We start from the raw sequence: 26,217 nt of genomic DNA on the forward strand, positions 1-26,217 counted from the left end.
CCAGATCAGTTGATGTTGTGTTCACACAGCTGTAGTAAACAGCGACCTGTGGCTCACTAGACACAGTGAACACAGCTCGATAAAATCCACAGAGCTCCTCTGAACAATGTTATGAACCAGACATGACGGCGTTTAGTTTCCCGGGATATCTGTGACTTCCACAACACGTACTAAGCGGAAATAGAGGTTATTTTTTTCATGGTTAATGGCGGACAGTTGAACAGCTTTCAGGGCGATAAGCCACGCCCCCTATCCGGCGCGTCCAGCGCGATTCGCGCGAATGTACACAAATGGTCCCCGGCGAGACCGGCGCGAATATGCTGCGCGATGAACTCGCGTTTGGTGTGAACACGGCATAAGACGTAAATGGTCATAAACAGGTAAATGTTTGGGACTACCAGGCCGGTGTATAACATGTTGTACATGTTCTTATTTTATTGCTTAAATTCTTTATTCAGCAACAGATTATTATTTTATTTGTTACCAACATTATTCAAGGTCAGGTGATCTCACGTCTTCTTCCATTCATTAATGTCCACGATGCTCTGTGACTCACTGGTCAACCTCGACTGTCAATCACGTCTCTGATCCCGCCTCCAGCGCGTACACACCCATTTCCTCACCGGCATTTAATTTACCGGTGGTTTTATCCTCACGCGCTTTCAGCCCGCTCAGCCCAAGTGTGCGCGCGCGTGCACGTACGCTTGTGTGCGGCTGCATGCGTGAAAGGTTACGGCGAGGTGAAAGATAACATCAAACACCAGTGAAGTGTGTGTGTGTGTGTGTGAGTGTGAGAGTGTGTGGGCGTGTGCCCGGCTGTCCTTGCCTCCTTGCGGACCGGTGCATGCGTGTGTGATTGCATGTTTGCACGAGCTTCACGGAAAGAAACCGCAAATTATGTTGCAGCTTTTTATTTGATTCTTTTTTTTATGGTTTGTGCGGGTCCTCGCGACAGTCACGTGTGGGTAATTTCTCACTGAGTGTGCGTGATTTCTCACGCGCGTGCCCCCCCCCCACCCCCCCTCCTCCTCCTCCTCCTCCTCCTCCTCTTGCTCCTCAGCGTGGAGGTGCAGGGCCACTACTGGCTGTGTTGTTGCGGCATTGGATGGATCTAACTAGCGTGTTTGCGGGTGAAGCCTCGGGCGGTGCACGTGGAGGGAAATAGACAGGGATTTTTTCTTCTTCTTCTTCTTCTTCTCACCTGCCGGCCGGTCACCTTTACAGTGACGACATGTCAAACTCAAACAAAAGCAAGAAGGACAAAGAAATCCTCGCAGAATACGAGAGTCAAGTGAAAGGTGAGAGCATTTAAAAACATTTTGTAACATTTATACCTTTTTTTTTTGCACGCGAACCGCTCGGTCACACCCACCTTTTTCTCACCTATGCACGCTCACATAAACCAGCCAGCACGAGCACACACACACACACACCTGATCATTCAGGGTGTGTGTGGGAGCTGACACCTCACCGTGAGACGTCAGGATTTCTGGGTTCATCCTGAGTGCTGCATGGCGCCTGAGAGGGGGGGGGGGTATATATATATATGTGTGTGTGTGTGTGTGAAGGGGGGGGGGTATTCTGCAAAGCCTCTTGATCTTCGTCCATGTGTGCAGGTTTTTTTTTGTGTCTCTTGACCGTCTGAGTCTTTCTATTGGTATTCCTCTGAGGCTGTGACTGCAGCAGTGTGTGTACGTGTGTGTGTGTGTGTGTGTGTGTGGTCCCCATAGACTTCCTGGGGGCATGATGCTAAACTGGGGACCTGTTTTAAAGGTGCTAACGATGACGAACTCGGCCCTGAAATAGTGGTTGCCATCATGACCGTGGGACGCCCCCCCCCCCCCCCCCCCCTTCCTCTTCCTCCTCCTTCTGGCACCATGGTTACCACCATCCCTGCTTCGTAGGAGTGGCGACTGGCACGAGTCAAATGACCTTTTTAGCACAACTGGTAGCCGGCTGCCTGGCTCTTTGTGATGCGAGCCGCCCGCTGTGTACCCGCTGCAGAGGGCTCGCTTCAAAATGTCCGGACGCCTGCAAATCTCAGATTCATCCCTTCTCCAGTCTGTCATTCCTGTGCAGGCTCTCGCTCTTCCCTCTCCACATGGCTCCTCACACCTCCATATTCACTTGTCACCTCCGCCCACACATCACCACCACCAGTACCACTTCCACCATCATCTAAAACGCCTAAAATCCACTTCTGAGTGAGAGGAGAGGCGTGTTCTTACGGGACTCTCCAGTTCAAATCGCCCAAAATTCGAGCTGCTCCATTCAGAAAAAAAATCTCTCGTTGCACAATTACTCTGCCTCCTCATCTCCTTCCCTTTCCTTCCTCATTCCTCTTCTCCCCTGCTGTGCTTCTTCCTCGTCAGTGTAACACACACACACACACACACACACACACAATGAAATCGACAGAGTTTGAGTGATTAAATTTAATGGAGAGCGTTACAGCTCTCATGTGTGCGTCTTGTTTACACACACACTCATACCTGTGTGTGTGTGTGTGGCCCTTGCTCTGGCGCTCTGCCCACACACACACTCACATGGAAGTGACCGCTCACATGGAGCCCTAGCGGGGCCCTTCTCTCTGCCCTCCTGCCGGGAGCCCAGCGTATAGATCCTTGCGTTGTAACTATGTGCTTTCCAAGTCTGCCTCTCTGCTCTGGCTCCTGATTGGTCCGTGCAGGAGGTGGTGTGTAATGTATACACAGGAGGAGGAGGAAGACGAGGAGGATGAGGAGGTGGGGTCCGCTCGCTGAGGTGAGGTGAGCCTCGCTGGAAAAAAAGAAAAGAAAAGGTAGCATCATGCAGAACGCTGACGATACATATTTGTGTGCTCCTGATATTTTGGAGCGTCACCTCGCCGCTCTGTGTGTGTGTGTGTGACACCTCCTCTGTCTGAAGGAGACGAGGAGCGCCTTAATGAGAAAATGCAAATAGAAAGAAAAGAGGAAAGAACAGAGCTGTGCAGGAGAGGGAGGAGGAGGAAGAAATGAAGAAGAGTTTCCTGCATGCGGCGGCTGCTGCTCTCGTTTTTTGCCTGCGTGTGCATGCAGGTGTTTAGAGACCTCACATCTGCATACCTGCAGGACAAACTGAGGGATGGAAAGACAATGAAGTGACTTTATCGAGTGAAATGTTTCTGGAGGGCCGAGTTAAATAAGGCCCCCCAATCAGTGTGTGTGTGTGTGTGTTTCTTGATGATCCAACAGTACTCTAAACCCCCCCCCCCCCCCCCCCCCCCCCCCCGTGTCCTTGGACCTGGTTGGCATGGTAACGGTCACCTGGGGATGAGGTTGCGAGCTTCCTGTTCCTGTGATGTCACACATACACGCACACAGTGAACGCTTTCTCGACGTAGAGACCTGTCAATCACCGTGTAGCCCCGCCCTAAAGCATCCCCTACTTTATGGTCTGTTTGACTCTAAATGGACCATAATGTACTAAATGAACATCATGCTGTATTGAAGAAGACTTGAAACTAGAGATTGAGACCATAAACTCATGTTTACAATGTTTACTGAGGTAATAAATCAAGAGAGAAGTAGAGTCATTTTCTCATAGACTTCTATACAACCAGAGGAGTCGCCCCCTGGTGGACACTAGAGAGAATGCAGCTTTAAGACGAATTGCAGCGTCATGTTTTGTGCATGAATTCAGCAGTTTAACGCTCTGATTCGCTCCTCTGTTTTCTGCTAAAACTGATAATTAAACTGGACTTAATCCAGCAGACAAAGTGAACTGCAGTCAGTTTGTATTTTTTAAATACAAGTTTTTAACCACAAGTTATTTCATTGTCGTATCTCTCAGCCCAGACAAGTTAAATCTGGATTAATGGTCCATTTCTGGGAGTCTTTCTAGACGTATAATGAGCATACAGTTGAAATCATTTCACTGCTGGAGCTCAGACTCTTTGAAGAGGAAAGTCTAGACGCCGGTCGTCTCCAGGTGCTGATCACTGTTCGGTTCTTGGCATTGAATTCATTTTTCCTGCTTTAAATGGTTTGTTGTCTTTATCTTTACAACGCGGAGCCTTTTTTGGGGATCCGTCCCAGAGCTGCACATAATCTCACTAATGTGAAGCTACAGAGGCGATTGAAATAAATCTCATTTGACTTTGTCGCACCAGTGAAGATGTAACGGATCCAGATTTAATCCGTCGTTGTTGGAGCTGCAGATATCAAAAGATTTCATGTGATAAAAAAGCACCAAAAATGTGCTTTTATTTATATGAAAACGTTGCAAAAATGTCTCTTTGCACACCAAAAAATAACCTTGAAATTGATGATTGTGCATCCTCCTCGCCGGCTTCACGCTTCAACCTTTGCGGTGGTCCAGCTAAAGCAACAAGTGGAGCTTTGTAGAGCTCTCAGATCCAATCAGCCCGGAGATTTCACCAGACAAATTCTTTCTGCGTACTTTTCCCACCGTGCTACATTGTGTCGAAGCCGACTGGAGCTGCTCTGATCAAAGGGTTTGAGTCTTGTCTTGAGGGGATGTTACGAGGACACACAAGGAGGTTTCTAAGAAGCAGCGTTTCAGACATCAAAAAGTTTAAGTGCGGCGGATGTCCTCCTTTCACTTTCAATCGCCTGTGATCCAAGGAGAGGAGCTCCGCTGATAGAATCTCTGCTCCGCGCTTTGCTTCAATAAACCTCCTTTTTCTGCAAACAGCAAACCTTTGTTTCACTCGCTGCTCTGCTGCAGCCGGCCATTGTGTTCATTATCAGTCAATCAGACAGTCAATCTTCTTCATTAGTTGAGGGATTGTTTGATTTATGAATTGGCAGAAAATGGTGAAAAAATGCAAATCATGGTATCCTAACACCCAAGATGACGTTTGTATGGTTTTTGCTTGAAGTCAATCACCACAAGTGATTTTATGAGATTGTATTACCTTTCTGTACATGGCTGTCAACATGGAGATGTTTGAGCTGGTGTTTAGCAGCTAACAGTGCTAACAGCGCCAACAAAGGCAACAGTGCCGACAGAGCTAGAAGTGTAAACCTTGGGGGGGTTGGAAGACGCCGTTATTGGCTGTATGAGCGACTTCGCCATCGCCATCTTGGATTACGGCCGTCGTCATGTTGTTTTTTCTCAACAAGTGAACAGGAAGTGACCATATTTGGACTGAGGAGGAGTGATGTAGAGACGCCGTATACGTCCGTGGTAGAGACCTGTCAATCACCGTGTAGCCCCGCCCTAAAGCATCCCCTGCTTTATGGTCTGTGTGACTCTAAATGGACCATAATGTACTAAATGAACATCATGCTGTATTGAAGAAGACTTGAAACTAGAGATTGAGACCATAAACTCATGTTTACAATGTTTACTGAGGTAATAAATCAAGAGAGAAGTAGAGTCATTTTCTCATAGACTTCTATACAACCAGAGGAGGCGCCCCCTGGTGGTCAGTAGAGAGAATGCAGGTTTAAGACGCTTTTGCATCAGCTTCACTCGGCAGAACCGGCCACAAGCTCCATAGCTAACGAGTGAACAATCCTGCACATGCTCAGTACTGATCGGTTAGCGAGCGACATGTTGTCTTTGTTGTGTAGCGTAAACAAGCTACAGCTCTACAGCTGGGGCTGAATGTAATTGAATAGTTGACCTGCTGGTAGCGCTCGAGGACCAGTTACTACAACTCATCACGAGGGTGACATGAATGTTTGCACAAGATTTCTTGGCAATCCTTTTGATAGTTGCTAAAATATATATGTTTCAGTCTGTGCCTCTGGAGCAGCTCTTCCTTCTGGTGGTGGGTGTTCCTCTAAAGAGGAAGTCTCACATCATTTTGTCGACAGTGAAGTTAACATCTCTTTGATGTGGTGTCTGAAATCCCCCACGGAGATCATGAGTGGGACTTTTTGCGAGAAAGGCAAAAAAAAGACTAGTTTGTTTTATTCCACTAGATTAAATACAGAACAAATACATCACATAGAGAATAGAAGCTCTTTAGTTATTGACTGATGCAAGTAAAATGATAAACTGTTATTAGCAATCTGGAAATTAGTTAAATATACGGCAGTGAAATAACATAAAAACCTCGTCAAACAGCCAGTTGTACCAATAAATATGTGCATATAAAGTGGAGCATGTAAGTAAAACATTAAACTTCTCTAATAAAGGGACAAATGTTCCAGAAACTGGACATTTAAAAGAGCCAATGACCCAAAAATAAGACTTTTCATATCCAGATGTTAAGTAAGAACTACAATGTACACGATAAAGTACAATCTAAGGTACTAGTACTAGAGCATTGATTGAGAGTGAGCAGACTACGTTAGCACAACGTAGTGTTAGCGCTTCTATGCTACGCTATGCTAACCCATGCTACTTCTATCGTTGTCTTTTTAACTTGTTTTTTACTGCTGAATCACTTTGACATCTTGATAATCCTTCAAACATTGCAACGACTTTTTCCTTTTTTCCAAAAATGCGATATTTCTTCAGCGAAGTGCAGTTAGTGACAGTGTGGGCTCCACGGTAACGTGGCTCTGACAGCTTGACGGAGTAGAAGCTAGGGGGCGGGGCTTAACCCGTAAACTGCAATGCGAACGGCAGATTTAGTTGCTGCCAGGCTAGCTGTTCCCCCCCCTGTTTCCAGTCTTTATGCTAAGCTAAGCTAACGCCGTAGCAGCAGACATTGGAGAGTCGTATCAATCCATGGTTACTTGCAGCCCAACACTGAAAGGCTCGACACCAATTCACAGAAATGATTAAACCTCTGACCGCTGGGACGCCACAGACTATATTTGGGATGTCCCGTGTGGTCCCGACAGCCAATCAGAAATGAGTATTTTTTTATTTATTTATGTGTTTCGGAGGACGCAGAGCAGTCATTCATTTAATATGAAAGTGTTGCACATTCACACTGTGTGTGTGAGAGCGACATGAAATGGGCAGCCATTTTAAATTAGAATCAATAAACACACACACAGACACACACACACACACACACGTACAGTAGTAGAAGAAGAGAGACAGAGTTTCATAGACTTGTGGGGACCAAAGGCCGTGACATTTGTTCTATAGAGATCTATGAAGCATATCGTGTGTGTGTGTGTGTGTGTGTGTGTGTGTGTGTGTGTGTGTGTGTGTGTGTGTGTGTGTGTGTGTGTGTGTGTGTGTGTGTGTGTGTGTGTGTGTGTGTGTGTGTGTGTGTGTGTGTGTGTGTGTGTTTGTGTGTGTGTGTCGATGCGGCAGATCCAAGCTCTTGTCTTCACCTTCCTCATCACATGCTTCGCACACAGTGTGTGGTTGCCTAGACAACAGGTAGTGGAGTGGATAGGGTTCCCTCAGGGATTGGTGTGTGTGTTTGTGTGTGTCTGTGTGTGTGTGTGTTATTATCATTGTGTATTCTGTACCCGCTCTCTCTCCCTGCTGCTGCAGATAGATCCAGCTCTGAAACAGCACGACCAGCGAAGCGTGCAGCCAGGCATTACCATGCTGACTGTGTGTGTGTGTGTGTGTGTGTGTGCGTGGTGTGTGTGTTGTAATGCGGTCAGAGGATGTCTTCCAAGGTGACTCCTCGGAGAAAGAAGACGGACCGTCTTCATCAGTAATTATAAAGGATTAAAAATAGAGCGAGGACGTGCGGTGCTGAACAGCTGAGTTAACGGCTTCGTCCACTGACAGAAAATGAAATAATTTATATTTGAAACACGTTAAACATTCGTTCTGTTTCCAGCTCCTCTAACAAGAGAGGAATCTCTGTTTTATGTGTGAACTGAATATCTTTGGGTTTTGGACAAAACGAGCTCTGAGAGGTCGTGATGAACATTGTTCACTATTGTTATAAATATATATAATTTATTTAATTAAATAATAATAATAATCTGTATTTGTTCAGCACATTTCATACAGATGTTGTAGCTCAAAGTGCTGTACATTTAAAATAAATAAAAACATAAAACCTTCCTTTTACAGATGAAATGAATAACAGTGGTCGGAAGAAAGCGTGCTTATTACAAATACATTTTAATTGTTATTTAAAGACGAATAACAACCGGGAAAGGTTTTACATTTAAAGTGTTTAAATGCATGAAAGGTCATTTAAAAGTAGCACGTGTGACTCTGTGTAGACGTTCATGTGCCGATGAATCCTACTGACTTCATTTTCATTTATTTGTCATGGTGCACAATGAAAGAGGAGAAAATGATTATTTTTCTGTCCCTTTACTCAAAAACATAGATAACAATAGAATGAAATGGTCTGTTAGTTACAGTTACTTCATGAATACTTACAGTGATGAGAGAGAAAGAAGAATCCAACCACACAACATAATTTAAATACATGAATAGTTTCTATACATTTTCTTTAACTGCAGACTTTATTTACATTAAAGAATTATTCCGTCTTTTCTGCACTTTTGCTATTTAATTTGCTCTTGTTGATAAAAATCACCAAAGTGCCAGAAAATTGATGTTGCAGCAGAAACAGACGTCCATCACTCGCACATAGATAACTGTTTAAATCACACAGATGTCCTGCAGTTTGTATGAACTCATTACCTGGATCTATATTGATTGATCAAGTCTGTCTGTTTCCCTAAAGACCGATTTCGAGGAAATAAAACCAACCAATCAATAGAAGCACTGGTGATTTGTTCTCATGGAGCTGACATGAAAACGGTTGTGGTTCAGTTAATGTCTGCCGTCAGTCATCCTGGTGGAGGTTAGAGAGCCGCTGTCACTCAGCAGACAGGACAAATAAAGATTCACCGATTCAACTTCTTCACTCCCGATCCGGAGAACCGATCAGATCCCAGCGTTTAATCAATACACTGTGTGGAACAGACCTGTCTACAGTGTCTGTAGAATTTTCTGGCTGTAGAACTCGTGTTCTCGTTGTAGGACTCATGTTCTGGTTGTAGGACTCATTTCCTGGTTGTAGAACTCGTGTTCTGGTTGTAGGACTCATTTCCTGGTTGTAGGACTCGTTTTCTAGTTGTAGAACTCGTGTTCTGGCTGTAGGACTCGTTCCCTGGTTGTAGGACTCGTTTTCTAGTTGTAGGACTCGTGTTCTGGCTGTAGGACTCGTTCCCTGGTTGTAGGACTCGTTTCCTGGCTGTAGGACTCGTTTCCTGGCTGTAGGACTCGTTTCCTGGTTGTAGGACTCATTCTTCTCTTTGTGGCGGTAAAATTAAACATAAATGTTGCAGCTATTTTGCTGCCACGGATAACCACATTGTCCAAAGTGTGTTGGTGCACAATGACCTCCATGTGTTTGTGTGTTTGTGTGTTTGTGTAGATGTTCGGGCCCAGCTGGTGGAGCAGCAGCGATGTCTGGAGCAGCAGACGGAGATGCGGGTCCAGCTGCTTCAGGACCTGCAGGACTTCTTCAGGAAGAAGTCTGAGATCGAGACCGAATATTCCCGAAACCTGGAGAAGCTGGCGGAGAGGTTCATGGCCAAAACACGCAGCACGAAAGACCATCAGCAATACAAGTAGGACCGAGAAACCAAAGCGCAACATGTTCGATGTTTAAAACAATAGAAGTAATTAAAAGTGTGTTTTTCTCTCCTCCAGAAAAGACCAGAACCTGCTCTCTCCTGTAAACTGCTGGTACCTGTTGTTAAACCAGGTGGGTTCCTTTAAGACCCTTTTATCATAATACATATGTAAAACATTATACATCCCTCCATCACACTCCCCCCCCCCCCCCCCCCCCCCCCCCTCTCTCTCTCCAGGTGAGGAGGGAGAGTAAGGACCACGCCACCCTCAGTGATCTCTACCTGAACAACGTCATCTCTCGCCTCACTCACATCAGCGAGGACTCCGCCCGACTTCTGAAGAGGGTGAGCTCAAAGACCTTTCACTCACCGGACCAGTTCCTCCAGTTCACTTTAAGCAATGCTCTATTTCCTCTTCTTTGTTTAATTAAAACTTATCTCCGAACACTTAAAACCTACTTTAGGAGACAACGTGATAACATCAGCATTGTTTTTATATAAACTATTTATTTTTTATGTGTTTTTTAAAGATTCGGGTCTTTGAGCTCCGAGCCGCGAACAGCAATCGATACTTTTCTGACCATTAGGAGGGTTTCAGGCTCCGATCGTCCTCTTTCTGTCGGTTCAATGTGTCTACTTATTCTCAGGAGGGAGGAGCTTCTGACGCATCGCGGCACCTCCAACTACCCGTAATTAAGAGGATGTTTAACTGCCAATAAAAGCCAAACGTGTCGCTGTAAATGTCTGTAAATGTTCCAGCAGCAGACCTCAGTAACGGGCTGAGAGCTGTGCAACAGAAGGGAAAGAGAACGAGATGAATCCAGGAATCGCTCTTTGCTTGTTAACTTAATGTAGAAGAAAACAAGTCTTCATTCATTAATATGTGGTATCTTAAAGTACTGAAGTATTATCAGCTAAATGTACTCAAAGTAAGTACTACTTTCTTAAAATCTAAATACTGTACATGTAGTCAAGTAGAAGTATGAAGTAGAAGTACTACTTTAAGTACCTTGAATGTACTTCTCTTCCTCTCTTGTTATTTATTTCTTCCTCCGGCTTCTTTAAGTACCAGAGTTGATCCTAATGAAAAGTAAAGTCAGTTTTCCCCTGAGGTCCGTCACGCTTCCTCCCAGTTTAACTAATTACACACACACACACACACACACACACACACACACACACACACACACACAGGAAAGTGCCTCTAACTTTAGCTCAGCTTGTTCATTATTAATCTCTCTAAAGTGCAGCGGCTGCCAGCAGCTATAAACAGTCAAACTCTTACAGGAGCCCCCCCCCCCCATTAATATTATAATATAATATTAATGTGCCGCCACATAACTCCCCAAAAGTGGCGGAGAGATGTTCTATCTCCAGCGTGAGAGTAATACTACAGTAATACTGCTGTAATACTACAGCGACACGTATAGGTTCGATTCCAGCCGGGGACGTTTGTCCTCCGTCTCTAAACCAATAAAAGGTGAAATATCCAAAATATAATGTACTTAAAGTACTCGTTGAGACAGTATACAAGAAGTGGACGCAGTCACCATGACGTCACACATTGGTTTGAGTTTTTGAAATGTCCCTTGAATCCCCTTGAAATGTGCTTTAAGAGGCATTAAAACGGAAATACTCTAGTACAAGTACCTCAACATGTGTGAGTACATGTAGTAATGATGTGTTTTCTGTGTTTCGACTCCTCTGTTAGAGTAAAGAGATCATCTTCCAGCTTCAGGAAGACCTCATGAAGCTTCTGAACGAGCTGTACACCGTAAGTGGACGTCAGCAGGTCTTTGAAACGTGTTTTAAATGTATTTTTCTTTAAGAAATACTCTCTCACAAAGCATCAAACAGAAGGTGGAAGTTTCTGTTCCCTAGGTGATGAAGACGTACCACATGTACCACGTAGAGACGATCAGTGCGGAGACCAAGCTGCGGGAGGCGGAGCGCCAGGAGGGCCGCGTGAAGGGCCTGTCGGGGTCGGGCGGCGGCGTGGAGCCGGTGTTCGGCCTGCGGATAGAAGAGCGCCACCAGAGACGCAACGCCGCCCGCAAGATGGAGAAGATGAGGGAGAAGGTACGTCTCCATGTCGAGGGTCGTGTGTCCTTCTAGTTAAGGAGCCGAGGAAACATAAAAGGAACCAAGGAGACTTGTATAAATATATCACACATCTTAATAGCTTCCTGCCGACACCTCGGCGTGTAAATCTCTCTGAGGAACGATGAGTTGTGAGGATCTTAACGGTGTTTCTTCCTTCATCAGAGGAAGGCAAAGTACTCTGAGAACAAGCTGAAGACTCTCAAAGCCAGGAACGAGTACCTGCTGACTCTGGAGGCCACCAACGCCTCCGTGTTCAAGTACTACATCCACGACCTGCCCGACATCATAGACGTGAGTGTTCCTGTTTAAACGCATTGGATGAGGAAGTCACCTGTTTAACTGTGATGATGAAGATACATAGTTATGGTTGTGTGATGCCTTCTATCGTTTCCTCCGTCCTCGTGTCCTCGTGTCTCAGTGCTGTGACCTAGGGTACCACTCCAGTCTGAGCCGGGCTCTGAGGACCTACCTGTCAGCCGAACTGAGCCTCGAGGCCTCCAGGAGGGCCGGTCTGGAGGTGCTGGAAGGGGCCGTGGAGGGCCTGGACCCGGCCCGGGACCGGCAGCGTCTGCTGGGCCTCTACCCCACCGCCTTCTGCCCCCCTCTACGCTTCAGCTTCCAGGCTCACATGGGCGACGCAGTCAGTACACCGTGCCGACCACATGCTTCTGGATTATTTCTTTAGACTTACATTAATGAATTATTATTATGACATACATTTCTTAAATATTTATCAAGAGAGAATTAGCATTTTATCTCTATTTTTTATGTTTTTTATTCAGCCAGAATATTAATATTTTTGTGACACACTCTGACTTCCTTTTTTCAAAATAAAGGCTTTTAGCAAAACAGTCAAAAAATTCTAATGTGGACAAAAGTTCAGCTGAAAAACGCTGAATTTAATATTCGTCTTTCCACAAAGATCTACATCAATGAGTCGCTTACCAGAGACAGAAAAGACACGACATGTTCTGTGATCTAGAGCTCCTTACGCATTATTTATATGAATGTATTTTTGGGTCACAGAAAAGCTCAGAAAGTGGTGGAACACACGACGCACACACGTCACTAGAATTACATTGCACAACCTCTTCTTCTCCGTGCTGTCCGATTTCATCCTGTCGTTGTCCCACTTCCTGTCAGGTGACCCAGATTGCCTCCCAGCCTCAGCTCCAGGCGGAGCTCACCCTCCGCCTCACGCAGCTGCAGACCCGCCTGGCGTCCCTGAAGATCGAGAACGAAGAGGTTGGGCCACGCAAACGCACACAGAACGATGCACAGAATGTCATTCACAATCCATCCCCTCAGAGACCTTTAACGTCTGCACCGATCGCTGGAGAAACCTCCCTTCTTCAAATCAAAACGTTCATCTGACAGCGAGACACTCGATGAACAAAGTTATGTTCATGTAAGACGTTTGTATGAAGCAGATGTAGCCTCTAAAAATAAACCCGTGACTCGCTGCTGTTAACTCGCCCTGAAGGGCATAAACATGCTGAAGGAGTCCAGATTAATGAGCTGCGTCTGCACGTCTCAGCAGCTCACACGCACACACACACACACACACACACACACACACACACACACCCTGGTTATCAGCAACAAATAACAACACTGTAAGTACAAACACACTTTGCATATGAAGAATGCTTAAACAGCAAGTTGTGCTTCAACACACAGACACTTAAACACACAGACCAACACACACACACACACACACACGTTGTGGAAGAGGAAACAATTCGTAACTCGTGATCCATGAAGCTGTGACGATAGAAATGTGAATAGGGAAACATTTTTAACTCGTACATTTCACCATGAAACTTCCCAAGTTTATTACTGACATTAAGATGATTACTTTTTGTATTACAAGTTTCCTGAATTATATTTAAATATGCAAATGAGGCATTATCTAATGGTAACTTTTGGTGAATTTAACAGAAATCTACAGAAGCAAACAGACAAAGTAGTAAAATAAACATAAATGTGTATTTTGTATGTTTTCTTCCCACCAGTCTGAAAGAAGACGTGTGTAAATATCTAAACGTGCACGACGAACAGTGTGTTGACCTTGAGCTTCACATGCAGCTCTGAGTCTCTCAGCAGGAGAACCGACGGTGATGAAGGAGTGTTGGTGGAGTCATTTAGGAACGAGCGTCTCTGCAGAAACCAAACGTCCTCCATGCTTTGCAGCAGCAGTGATCATCTAATACTACAGCCGTAAAACTCGGTTTTATGAAAATATGAGACATAAAAGAACAAAATCATTAGGAAATATAGATAATCTGGTAAAGATTAAGATCTTAAGAGGACGTTACTAAAACGTGATTGTTGACATTTCTCTACATTAGTGTTTAATGTGGTGATTCTGTGATATTTTAGAAATCTGCAGGATCTTTGCATCTTGATTCGTCAGGTTTCCTTAAAGTGGTTCGGTTTTTGTCCCGTCCCCCCTCTCCAGGTGAAGAAGACCTGGGGAGCGACTCTGACGACCCTGCAGGACATGACGGTGCTGGAGGACTTCGACGTGTCCCAGAGCTTCACCCACAGCCTGTCCTCCGAGTCCGTCAAGTCCAGCGTGTCGGACGGATACTTGAACAAACCGAGTCTGGCCAAGAAACGAGCCAATCAGCAGGAGACGGAGCTCTTCTACTTCACTGTGAGGACACGTGGACGCTCTGAGAGCTGTTTCAGTGCTCGCTGTCATCCCGTTACACTCATATTTGCAGCTAACTTCATATTAAAGTGCTTCGATCATTTGTTCATTGTAAATATTTAATGATATTTTTGAAAACTTGCTGACTTTGTGTGTTTTATTTTCTAAATCCTCAGAAATTCCGCGAGTATCTGGAGGGAAGTAATCTCATCTCTAAGCTTCAGGCCAAACACGACATCCTGAAGAAAGCTTTAGCAGAAGGTGAGACCAGCAGGAGCGTCTATCAAGTTAATATCACTGATATACAGGCATCATAATGTAACTCAGCAGAGCCTGAAGGCATCATAGTGTCACTGAGCAGAGCCTGAAGGCATCATAATGTAACTGAGCAGAGCCTGAAGGCATCATAGTGTCACTGAGCAGAGCCTGAAGGCATCATAGTGTAACTGAGCAGAGCCTGAAGGCATCATAGTGTAACTGAGCAGAGCCTGAAGGCATCATAGTGTAACTGAGCAGAGCCTGAAGGCATCATAATGTAACTGAGCAGAGCCTGAAGGCATCATAGTGTAACTGAGCAGAGCCTGAAGGCATCATAGTGTAACTGAGCAGAGCCTGAAGGCATCATAGTGTAACTGAGCAGAGCCTGAAGGCATCATAGTGTAACTGAGCAGAGCCTGAAGGCATCATAATGTAACTGAGCAGAGCCTGAAGGCATCATAATGTAACTGAGCAGAGCCTGAAGGCATCATAATGTAACTGAGCAGAGCCTGAAGGCATCATAATGTAACTGAGCAGAGCCTGAAGGCATCATAGTGTAACTGAGCAGAGCCTGAAGGCATCATAGTGTAACTGAGCAGAGCCTGAAGGCATCATAGTGTAACTGAGCAGAGCCTGAAGGCATCATAATGTAACTGAGCAGAGCCTGAAGGCATCATAATGTAACTGAGCAGAGCCAGAAGGCATCATAATGTAACTGAGCAGAGCCTGAAGGCATCATAATGTAACTGAGCAGAGCCTGAAGGCATCATAGTGTAACTGAGCAGAGCCTGAAGGCATCATAATGTAACTGAGCAGAGCCTGAAGGCATCATAGTGTAACTGAAGTGAACCTCTGTTGGTTAGCTGTTAGCGGTGCTGCTAACGTTACTAGCTCTCCTCCTGTTGGTCTAAACACTGATTGGTTGTTTACGATGTAACATGATCAGAGATCAGAGACTAGAAACACATGTTCTACTGAGTCAGTAAAACTTTATTTACACTGTGACGGTTAACGTTGAACACAGCCTTTGAATCCTCCGTCTCTGTTCCTCTTACAGGATATAAAGCTGAACTCCTGACCACCAGGTATGAATTCATGTCACGGTGCATATTTCATCTTCACGTTTTCACTCTTTATTCTTGTTTTTATGAAGACTTTGTTTTTCTTTCTGCTCATTTTCAGCCGTGGGCGGAAGAACTCCCACAGCAAACACCAGGTAGAGCTCCACTGCTGTCAGGTTGTTTCTGGGAACAGCTGACGTCATTTATTTACACTTCTATAGTCCAGTTAGAGCTGCATACTCCAAAAACATTTAAGTAAATCATTGATTCGCCAATTTATTTTGTAAAAACTGCCGATATTCACAATCTAAACAGTTGATTTCTCGCCTAAAAAATTCTCAGAAGGGAATTTAGTGATGAAATGGCAAGAACTTGCCGTTTTTGGGTCGCTGTTGTCGTGACCGCAGGCCGTTCCAGCGCTTTGCATTGTGGGATACATTAGGCGAGGTAGACTGGTTCAATGTATGCTGGAGATCTTTTTCAAAATCAGTGCGACATCCACGTATTTTTGGCACAAATGGTTTTAAACTGCTAAATCGGTCTACGGATTATAAAATGTTTTTTCTACATTTTTCTTAAGCTTCATTTTTTTTTCTTAAGTATTACATTTAATATGTTTGTTTAAAGTTAAAAGTTTAACTGCTATCCTTTAACCCTTTAACTTGTACAGGGAAAGATAGAAAATGGCAGTTTTTTTTTTAGCTTACGGTTTAAGTTCTATCCTTTGTCATTAATAACAAAAGATTGTCTACTTCTGTGTGAACCTGCTGAAAACAACGAGGACGAAGAGTCGATAAGAACTTAATAATCATAACGAATCAAATCTAAACAATAAGGATTCTTAATTGTGTCCTTGATGACTTTATTTATAGGATTCAGCTAAAGCCATACCGCTGCTTGTGGAGAGCTGCATCCGCTACATCAACCTACACGGTGAGTTTAAATATATATAATATAATATAATATATAAATATATTATGGATTTTAATTGCATTTATTTTATGGTATTAAATGTAACCTTGTCAACCCTGCAGACTCCCTGAAAACCTTTTGAGTATAAAAATGTAACGTATAGATTTACAGCTATGGTTTAGAAATGTTCACAGAATTCAAAAAGCTATTTATTGTCGACGTCATGATTACATCACAGTGTTAGCTGGAGGCAAACACAAAATCACCACATGGAGAATGAATACATCTCGTTGTGTTGTTGGGTGACAGAATCAAAGGATGAAGTCTGTTTTAAAGAGTTCGTTCAGATTCAAGAAACTCACACAACAACATAACAAAGATCAGCAACTCCTGTGACTTCTCAGGTAAAGTCACTGTTTTTGTGAATGGAGTCTGGAGGCCTTGAAGAGAGCTTAAACTGATATCTCTAGGTGTCTAAAACACGTCCCCAGCAGAACATTGCTTTGCTCTAAAGATGACATCTCTTTAATCTGAGGTTACTGCGACTAATTGACGCTACAGACGCACCTAAAGACAACCGCCGTCTGCTCCCAACAGGTCTTCAGCATCAGGGCATATTCCGGGTGTCGGGATCTCAGGTGGAGGTCAACGACATCAAGAACTCCTTCGAGAGAGGTGAGAACGTCACCAACAGACTGACGGCTTCGGGTGGGTGAGGATGTGGTTTGACTCGTTGTTGTTGTCGTCGTCCAGGTAACGACCCGCTGATTGACGAGGAGAGCAACCATGACATCAACTCGGTGGCTGGAGTGTTGAAGCTTTACTTCAGGGGTTTGGAGAACCCGCTGTTTCCCAAGGAGAGGTTTAATGACCTCATCTCCTGCGTCCGTGAGTCTGCAGCAGATCTGAACACACACACACACACACACACACACACACACACACACACACATTTCTACACTCAGTATCTCTGATGTCAGTACAGAAATCTGAGCATACTTTTAATCAAAAATGGAATATCTGATGTTATATCATCATACGTTATTAAAGTTTTTAAATTCTCTAATATAGAAAGTTTTCTTTTTTTAAATGAGCATATTACGTACTTACCTATGTACTTATTTACTTGCTTGCTTATTTACTCCCTTACTTACTCACTCCCTTGCTCACTTACTCACTTACATACTTATTCGCTCACTTACTTGCTTACCTACTTATTTACACCTTGATTTGCTGACTTACTTTCTTATTCACTTACTTACTTACTTACTCACTTTTTTTACAAACTTATTTACCTACTTACTTACATACTTGTGTGTGTATAAAACCCAGCAGTAGAAGATCCTAGAGCTCCTGAAGGATTACTAAACAATAGTCTGTAATGTCGGGCGCTCCCGATCCATTGAGAGCTTTCACATCTAAAAGCTACCATTGTAGTGTAGCTAAAATAGCTCATGTAGCTAAGTCTCTTACTGTATATGTGACCTTAAACATAAATGAGCGTTCCCCTGATGTAGAAAGACTCACTTTCCCTCTCAGCCTCTTTGTGTTAGCTTCTCTTTAGTGTCTCTTAGTCTGTTGTTAAACTCATCTCCTCCTCAGCAGAGCGGTCGTTGTGTTTCAGACGTCTCCGTCTCTGCACTGATTGATTCTGATAGTTCTGATGATGTTTCCCTTCAGGGATCGAGAACATGTACGAGAGGGCGCAGTGCATCCGGAAGATCCTGCTGGGCGTCCCGAGGGCGACGCTGGTGGTGATGCGTTACCTGTTCGCCTTCCTCAACCAGTGAGTATCCACTTTATTAAAAATAAATAAACAACCTTTACATTTATGATAATTTACTTCCATTTCACAGAATTGTTCCCAATTGTTACTTACTTACCCACTTACTTGTTTAGTTGCTTGCTTACTTACTTAATTACTCCCTTACTTACCCACTTACTTACTTGCTAACTTACTTATTTACTTACTTGCTAACTTACTTACTCCCTTACCCACTTACTTACTTACTTACTTACTTATATACTTGCTTGCTTACTTAATTACTCCCTTACTTACCCACTTACTTACTTGCTAACTTACTTATTTACTTACTTACTTACTTGCTAACTTACTTACTCCCTTACCCACTTACTTACTTACTTACTTACTTATATACTTGCTTGCTTACTTAATTACTCCGTTACTTACCCACTTACTTACTTGCTAATTACTTATTTACTTGCATGCTTATTTACTCCCTTACTTACTTGCTTGTTTGCTTACTTGCTCCCTTGCTAACTGGCTTACTTGCATACTTAGTCAATACAAAAAATGTACGGGAAAAAAAAAACTTTCCATCAATGATCATTTCCCTCCATTTCCCATAATTGTTCCCACGCGGTTTTAAAGCTGGGGCTCGGTGGGAGAGGCTAAAGAAGTGCACACTTACAGCTCGTAGAGATGATAGAACTCGAGTGTGATGGACCAGTTAGAACATATCGGTGCTCCCGTCAGCAGCCCCGTGAAGTGCTTTTAGCTTCAGTGCTATCAAACCAGCAGCTTCACTGTCGAGGAGACGGAAATCATTTCTCTTTCCATCAGTGTTTAACTTCCTGGTCCCTGCGAACGCCGGTGGCAACATCACAGGAAACGAGACTGAATGTGGAAATGTTCCGTGTATTTTAACATCAGCGCTCTATGAAGCAATAATTAGATTTGTTAAATGCTAATTAATTGGCAGGAAGTCCGCTGACATTGTTTTACAGCACAAGAGAGAAAGACTGAGTTGTTTCTTTAGAGGAAGAGCTTCCTGCACTTGAGTCCTTTAAACCCTCCGTTCAGTTGTATATTTCTTATCGAGGATTTCTTTCCTGCGGCGTGAATAAAATCTGTACAACGAGATAATAAACCATAATAGTTGATAAAAGTATTGAAATTATGTCATAAATTTTGAAAAATACAAAAAATCTCAAATGTGTTTTAGTAAAATTTGTAAACACATCTTTCTTAAACATGAACTAAATAGTTCTCAACACAACTAACATTATTTGAACTATGTGTATCTTATATTTTTTGACATTATGCTAATTTTGTATACGTTGATAGTTTCTCCTCACGTACACTGTGACAGAATAAATGCTTTAGATATTAAGGTTTTTATTTCAGATTGTTTTTGAAACAGGATCATGCAAACACTGTTTTTAAAGGATTAGATCCAGCACAGGGATGGCGGACTCCACCACTTAAAACTACTGTACAGAGACCATTAAAGAATGTAAATACACTGATTGCTGGAAAACATATCGATCATAAATAGTATCAAAAACAGGATTATGACTAATTATAATAAAGAATATAATTGGTTATTTGGGTCCTAAGAGAGAGACGTACAATAAAATGTATAAAATAAGTGTATTCACATTATGCTGTTTCATATGAACTCAAACCAGGACATTAAAAAAAGCTTTTTATCGTAGGGTTTTTGCCGAATGTTTCAGCGTTCCCGCTCTGTCCCCCAACCCCCCCCCCCCCCCCCCCCCCACAGCCTCTCCCAGTACAGCGACGAGAACATGATGGATGCTGGGAACCTGGCCATCGTGTTCGGCCCCACCCTGCTGCCCACGCCAGACACGCTGGACCAGGTGGCCTGTCAGGCGCACGTCAACGAGGTCGTCAAGACGGTCATCCTGAACCACGACAACATCTTCCCGGACACCAAGGAGCTGCCCGGCCCGGTTTATGAGAAGTGTATGACCGGAGACCAGTACTGGTGAGTTCGTTAATCTGATTCTCCTCATTATAATATCCTAATGTTAGTACCAACTCTCCATCGAGATGAAGCTGCTGAACCTTTCGGTAGCTTCAGCTGAAGCCTCATTAACGTTACAGGAATGAAATATTCGCTGCTCTGTAATTACATTTTTTACAATAGTGATATTGTAATACCCTCGTGGACATTCAGCAGGACAAAGACAGAATAAGCCTCCACTGGGGGGCGCCAAAGAGTCCGTTAAATCCTAATAGCCTGAGAAAATTCACGTTTTTTATGTTTTCTTCAGTCTCAAAGTAACACAGTGATATTTCTCTCTACATCCACGGATTCACTGCAAACAAGAGCTGCTAATAGATACTTCGGCGCACTTTTAATGGTGTTAATTAGCTAAAATGTGAAAAATATAGGTTAAAAATACACCTATACACTTAAAAAAGCCACTAAACACTACCAGCTCAGCTTCAAACAGCAGACACACTCGGATAGAGACCAGCTGGGGGACATAGAGGAGCATTTAGCAGCTAAAGATTGGTGGTGGAGACCAAAAAAGGAGCTAAAAGAGAACATTTGACTTAACATAACTGAGTCCAATCTCAACACACAGACATGAAACACACTTTGATATCACTGTGTGAACTACACTAACCAAAGATATCTTTATCTCTGATGTCCATCGAAGATAAACGTCCAAGAATCCGCTTTGAAATGGTAGCGACAATAAGACGCTGCAGAACTTGTTGAGAATGTTTACGTTTCTAAGTTCTCTTCAGTTTTAAAGTAATGCAGTGATGGTTGTCTGGATGTGCTGCAGACAGGAGCTGCTAATAGATCATTCTGCATTCTTTTTATGCTGCAAATTTGCCAATTTAGGCTGAAAACATTTCCTTCTTACGATCCCCAAAACAAAGTGGCCCACAGTGTCACGTTCACATTTCTTCCTGTTAATCTGTGCAGAGCGCCCGATACTGTGAACACAGCGTGTGTGCTGTTCCCTCAGACTCTTGATGAGCAGCCTCGTCTCCATCTGTGCGTCCTCCCTTTTGTTCCCATGTTGAATGGACAGCGTGTCGATCTGAGCTCCTCTTCCTCTTCCTCTTCCTGCAGCGAGAGTCCGTTCAGCGAGCCGGGGGCGCTGGAGGAGGCCGAGCCCGACGGCGGCACCGAGACCCAGACCAGCGACGAGGGTACGCGTGACCCCTGACCCTCACGCACAGTTCGCCCCCCCCCCCCCCCCCACACACACACACACACACACACACACACACACACACTCCCTCTGTGTGTCCTGGTGGAGAGGGGTTGCTATGCAACAGCAGCCATGGAGACGCCTCCCTCCCTCCCTTCTCCTTCTCTCTCTCTGATTTATAGAAAAGACTTGTTTCCATGCTCTCCTCTGATTGGTGGATCTGTGGGAGGAACAAAGCCGCATGGAGACGGCTGATTGACAAGCTCAGGTTCACCTCTATTTCCCAATGTCTGGCTCTTATCTTCCTCCTCTTCCTCCTCCTCCTCCTCCTCCTCCTCCCCCTCCTCTCCTTCCTCCTCCTTCTCTCTCTCTGGCAGAGGGCGAGGGTGTGGAGGCGGTGGCGAGGTTCGACTACGGGGGCCGGTCGGGCCGCGAGCTCTCCTTCAAGAAGGGAGCGTCCCTGCAGCTCTTCCAGCGAGCGTCACATGACTGGTGGGAGGGGCGGCACAACGGCAACCGCGGCCTGGTGCCTCACCAGTACATCGTGGTGAAGGACAGGCGAGTGCCCGGCTCCACCGTGCTGCCACGCGCTGTTATTTATATATTGTGGACATTTCTATTTCATTTGAGTTGGTTTCTGAGCAGGTTTGGTTGATTAAAGTTTACGTTTTGTGGTATTTTACCTTTAAATATTAAGTATTTGCTCTGTATATATACATATACAATGAATCCTTTACCCAAAGAGAAGAATAGATGCACTGACATTATTAGTTATTATTAGTACATTTAAAATGTCAGTCGGTAAGATTTCTGTCCTGGTTGATTTACAGTCTTTCTTTGAGCTTCAAGTTTTCAGAAAGTCGATCATTATTGTGTAATAATACATATTCTATAATACAATAAAATAAGATAGATATGATGGTATATCACTAAATGTAATATATATATATATATCTCAAAATGTATGTTGTTCCACCTAGTTTTTATCTGACCTTCAGTTTAATATTATAAAATAATATTATATATATAATATAACTAAAATATTGTACAAATAGTGTTTTTGAGGTTCTTAAACTTAATTTAGAATAATAAAATAATGCTAATAGATCCATACTGTTTTTGAGTCTACGTGTATTTAACATGTAAAGATTAGTTTCATATGTATATACATTATAGTTTTATATATATATATATATATACTAGCTTTAAAAGGACGAGAATCATCCGTACTGAAGCTCCTCTGAACATAAGTGGCTGGTTTCATTGGACCGAGGGAGTCACTGACCCTCCACGTTATCGATCTCTTAATTGATTAATTGGTGTGTTTGTGTGTCTTCAGGCCCGACGTCATGTCAGAGACGCTCAGCCAGAAGGCCGACAGCGACGGAGGAAGCAGCAGCACCGACGACAAGCGGTCCAGGAGCGAGCTGAGCTCCCCGACCGACATCAGACCGCCAGAGACCTACAACAGGTCCGTCATGTAAGACAGACCTCCGCTATCAGCGCAGAGAGAGCGCTCGTCTGTTCTCTCGCCTCTAAAAATACCTCGTGAATCTCATCACGCTGTCATCACTCCCGTCTCTCATGTGACTCCCTCAGTCACTGCTCACAAGTATCATTAATTCATACACATCAAAGAATCCACGCGTCAAATGTCATCAATATATATATATGTGCACGTTTACATGTTTAAATACTATAAGAAAGTCACTTTGATACTCTATTTATACCCTTAACTGAAGTACCAATACAACCATTTTAATACTGTTAATACAGAGTATTACTAGCCAAATGTACTTCAAGTATTTAAAGTTCTCGTTCTGCAGAGTTAGTACTAGCATCAAGTTACTGGTGGAGCTACTTTAACTACTTTACATACAGTAAGTTTAGTCCAGTGGTTTCATCTCCAACAGTTTATTGAATTTGATCTTTCAATATCACTGTGCTCATCTTCATCCTCATCCTCATCTTCATCTTCATCCTCATCTTCATCCTCATCCTTCATCCTCATCCTCATCCTTCGTCTTCATCTTCATCCTCATCCTCATCTTCATCCTCATCCTCATCTTCATCCTCATCCTTCATCCTCATCCTTCGTCTTCATCTTCATCCTCATCCTTCATCTTCATCCTCATCCTCATCTTCATCCTCGTCTTCATCCTCATCTTAATCCTCGTCTTCATCCTCATCTTCATCCTCATCTTCATCCTCATCTTCATCTTCATCCTCATCCTTCGTCTTCATCTTCATCCTCGTCTTCATCCTTCGTCTTCATCTTTATCCTCATCTTCATCCTCATCTTCGTCTTCATCCTCATCCTTCGTCTTCATCTTTATCCTCATCTTTATCCTCATCTTCATCCTCATCATCATCCTCATCATCCTCATCCTCATCTTCATCTTCATCTTTATCCTCATCTTCATCCTTCATCTTCATCCTCCTCATCTTCATCCTCATCGTCATCCTCATCCTCATCTTCATCTTCATCTTTATCCTCATCTTCATCTTCATCCTTCATCTTCATCCTCCTCATCTTCATCCTCATCCTCATCCTCCTCATCCTTCGTCTTCAATGACTCGCCGTGAACCCGAGCAGCTGATTCTACTTCCTGTTTACAGTCACAGGAGGAAGCGGACCGACGGTTTGTTCCGCCGCCCCCTCGGCCGCTCCAACGACAGCCACTGCCACGGTAACGGGGGGGTGATGGAGCGCAGCTCGCCGCCGGTGACGGGTCACTTCAGCCCCCGGGAGCTGCTGCTGGGGCGGAGTCAGGGCATGACTCCGCCCCTCGACAGCCCCGAGCGCCGCCGCCGCTCCGCCGCCGCCGTGACCATGACGGTGAGCCGACACGATTCGCTGCGGAGGCCGGAGGACACGCCCATCCGGCGCTCGAGCAGCGGGCAGCACGGCTTCAGTGACTCCCATCGCTCCAGAGCCCTGGACCCAGACACACTGGCTCAGGTACACACACACACACACACACACACACACACACACACACACACACACACACACACACACACACACACACACACACACACACACAGGTGTGGGAGATGGAGGGTGGAGAGACGGAATGGGCCGCCGACAAAAACGTCCTCTCGTTAAATGGCTATAAAAATACTATACATCAACATTATTTTCCACTTTTACCGAGTTAATTGTTTATAACTACCAAATATTTATTCAGTTTCAGAGTTTTAACCCTTTAAACGCCAGGTTTTGAGATGATGCAACTACGTTTTAATTTAAAAAACAAGTTTTTAGGCTTCTGATGATTAAAACCCTTCAAAGTTGTTACCTTCTAACAGCCTGTTGCCTTATTTTGATCACGTACAGTTTTGAGTGTGTGTTAGATCAGGTACTCTGTATACTACCTGTTCAGGTACTCTGCTCAGGTACTCTGTACTCTACCTGCTCAGGTACTCTGTATACTACCTGTTAAGGTACTCTGCTCAGGTACTCTGTACTCTACCTGCTCAGGTACTCTGTATACTACCTGTTAAGGTACTCTGCTCAGGTACTCTGTACTCTACCTGCTCAGGTACTCTGTATACTACCTGTTAAGGTACTCTGCTCAGGTACTCTGTACTCTACCTGCTCAGGTACTCTGTTCTCTACCTGCTCAGGTACTCTGTTCTCTACCTGCTCAGGTACTCTGTTCTCTACCTGCTCAGGTACTCTGTTCTCTACCTGCTCAGGTACTCTGTACTCGACTGCTTTTCTCTCGTCCTGCAGGACATCGAGGAGACGGTGACGGTGGCTCTGGGGGAGTTGAGGCATGGCTGCCGGCCGGCCCCCGACGTGGTGCTGGACACTCTGGAGCAGGTGAAGAACGGCCCCGTCACCAGCTGCTCCTCCGAGTCCCCCAGCCCCCACAGCACCCCCAGCACCCCCGGGACCCCGAGCCCCCTGAGTCCTCTGAGCCCCATGAGCCCGCTCCCCGGACCTCCGCCGGGACCTCCCAGACCGGCAAACCCTTCCCCCGACACCCTGGGCTCCTTTAAACCGGTGGCGGCTGCCCGCATGGGGGCTCCGCTGCGGCCCCCCGCCCTTAAGCCCAAACCCACGGTCCCGCCCAAGAGCAGCACCCCGCCGCTGCCCCCACCGCTGGACAAATCCTGCACCATGTGAGCCAAAATCAGGCCAGAAGAGGAGATCAGGGTTTCTAATCAACATGAGGGTAGAAGAGTAGGACAGAGGACAAAGGGTTTAATGTAGTAATACACGATAATATACGACATGACCTATGATATGATATGATATTCTACGTGTTGTCAGGTTGGTGTGTACTCTCTTGGTGTGTCGGAGTTTACTTTCTCCATGTATTGAAGCATTTATCAGAGGTTAGCTAAAAGAAGTGCAGAGACGAAGAGACACAGGAGCGAGCTGGTAGAGGAGGAGGGGGGGGGGGGGGGGAGTGTAGTTCAGCTCCAGTAAAAATGTAGTTTTCAGTGACGTGAATGTTGGCTGTGCTGTCATGGCGATAGGCTGATCTGCCAAAAAAAACAAAAAAAGCTGCTGTTTATAAAAACGTGTAGAAACAGAAGTGCAGACGCTGCTGAGGAAGACGAGGAGGAAGACTATTCTAACGACCGCTGTCATTTATTTCTATAGTTTCTTCTGCTGCTAAGCTCACGAGCACCTCAAACACGTCCAGTTAACGAATGTCCGACGACTGTTCATCTCTTGAATGTGAGGCGAGCAGACGCGCTCGACCTGTTTTAAACAGCCTTCTTGTGTTTTAGTTGTTTTTATACATCGGGTGGAGCGGTGAGGGGAGCTTGGACAGAACGGTTATTTCTGGGATGGGAGTATGACTGTGTT

At 44.5% G+C, this 26,217-nt stretch overlaps 1 protein-coding gene across 1 annotated transcript; it reads left to right on the forward strand.

The window, feature by feature from the left end:
• Nucleotides 1-1,072: 1,072 nt before the first annotated feature.
• On the forward strand, nt 1,073-25,524 carry LOC142971018 (SLIT-ROBO Rho GTPase-activating protein 1-like). The gene is made up of 23 exons (XM_076111590.1): nt 1,073-1,298; nt 9,257-9,452; nt 9,535-9,589; nt 9,696-9,803; nt 11,170-11,232; nt 11,340-11,537; nt 11,724-11,852; nt 11,980-12,201; nt 12,705-12,806; nt 14,023-14,220; nt 14,394-14,478; nt 15,533-15,560; nt 15,658-15,691; nt 16,409-16,469; nt 17,046-17,123; nt 17,202-17,336; nt 18,129-18,234; nt 19,976-20,200; nt 21,308-21,387; nt 21,767-21,947; nt 22,729-22,869; nt 24,009-24,351; nt 25,129-25,524. The coding sequence occupies exons 1-23, from the start codon at nt 1,232-1,234 to the stop codon at nt 25,522-25,524; spliced, it is 3,231 nt and encodes a 1,076-aa protein (XP_075967705.1). The 5' UTR covers nt 1,073-1,231.
• Nucleotides 25,525-26,217: the final 693 nt, after the last annotated feature.

This window comes from Anarhichas minor, unplaced genomic scaffold (genome assembly GCF_050575085.1).
Source record: "Anarhichas minor isolate MPS153535 unplaced genomic scaffold, ASM5057508v1 ptg000045l, whole genome shotgun sequence".
Lineage (NCBI taxonomy): Eukaryota > Metazoa > Chordata > Actinopteri > Perciformes > Anarhichadidae > Anarhichas > Anarhichas minor.

Coding starts and splice junctions, on each gene's coding strand:
- LOC142971018 (XM_076111590.1), top strand. CDS start 1,232: ATGTCAAACTCAAACAAAAGCAAGAAGGACAAAGAAATCCTCGCAGAA. Junction 9,590..9,695: donor GGTACCTGTTGTTAAACCAG/GTGGGTTCCTTT, acceptor CTCTCTCTCCAG/GTGAGGAGGGAGAGTAAGGA. Junction 21,948..22,728: donor TACATCGTGGTGAAGGACAG/GCGAGTGCCCGG, acceptor GTGTGTCTTCAG/GCCCGACGTCATGTCAGAGA.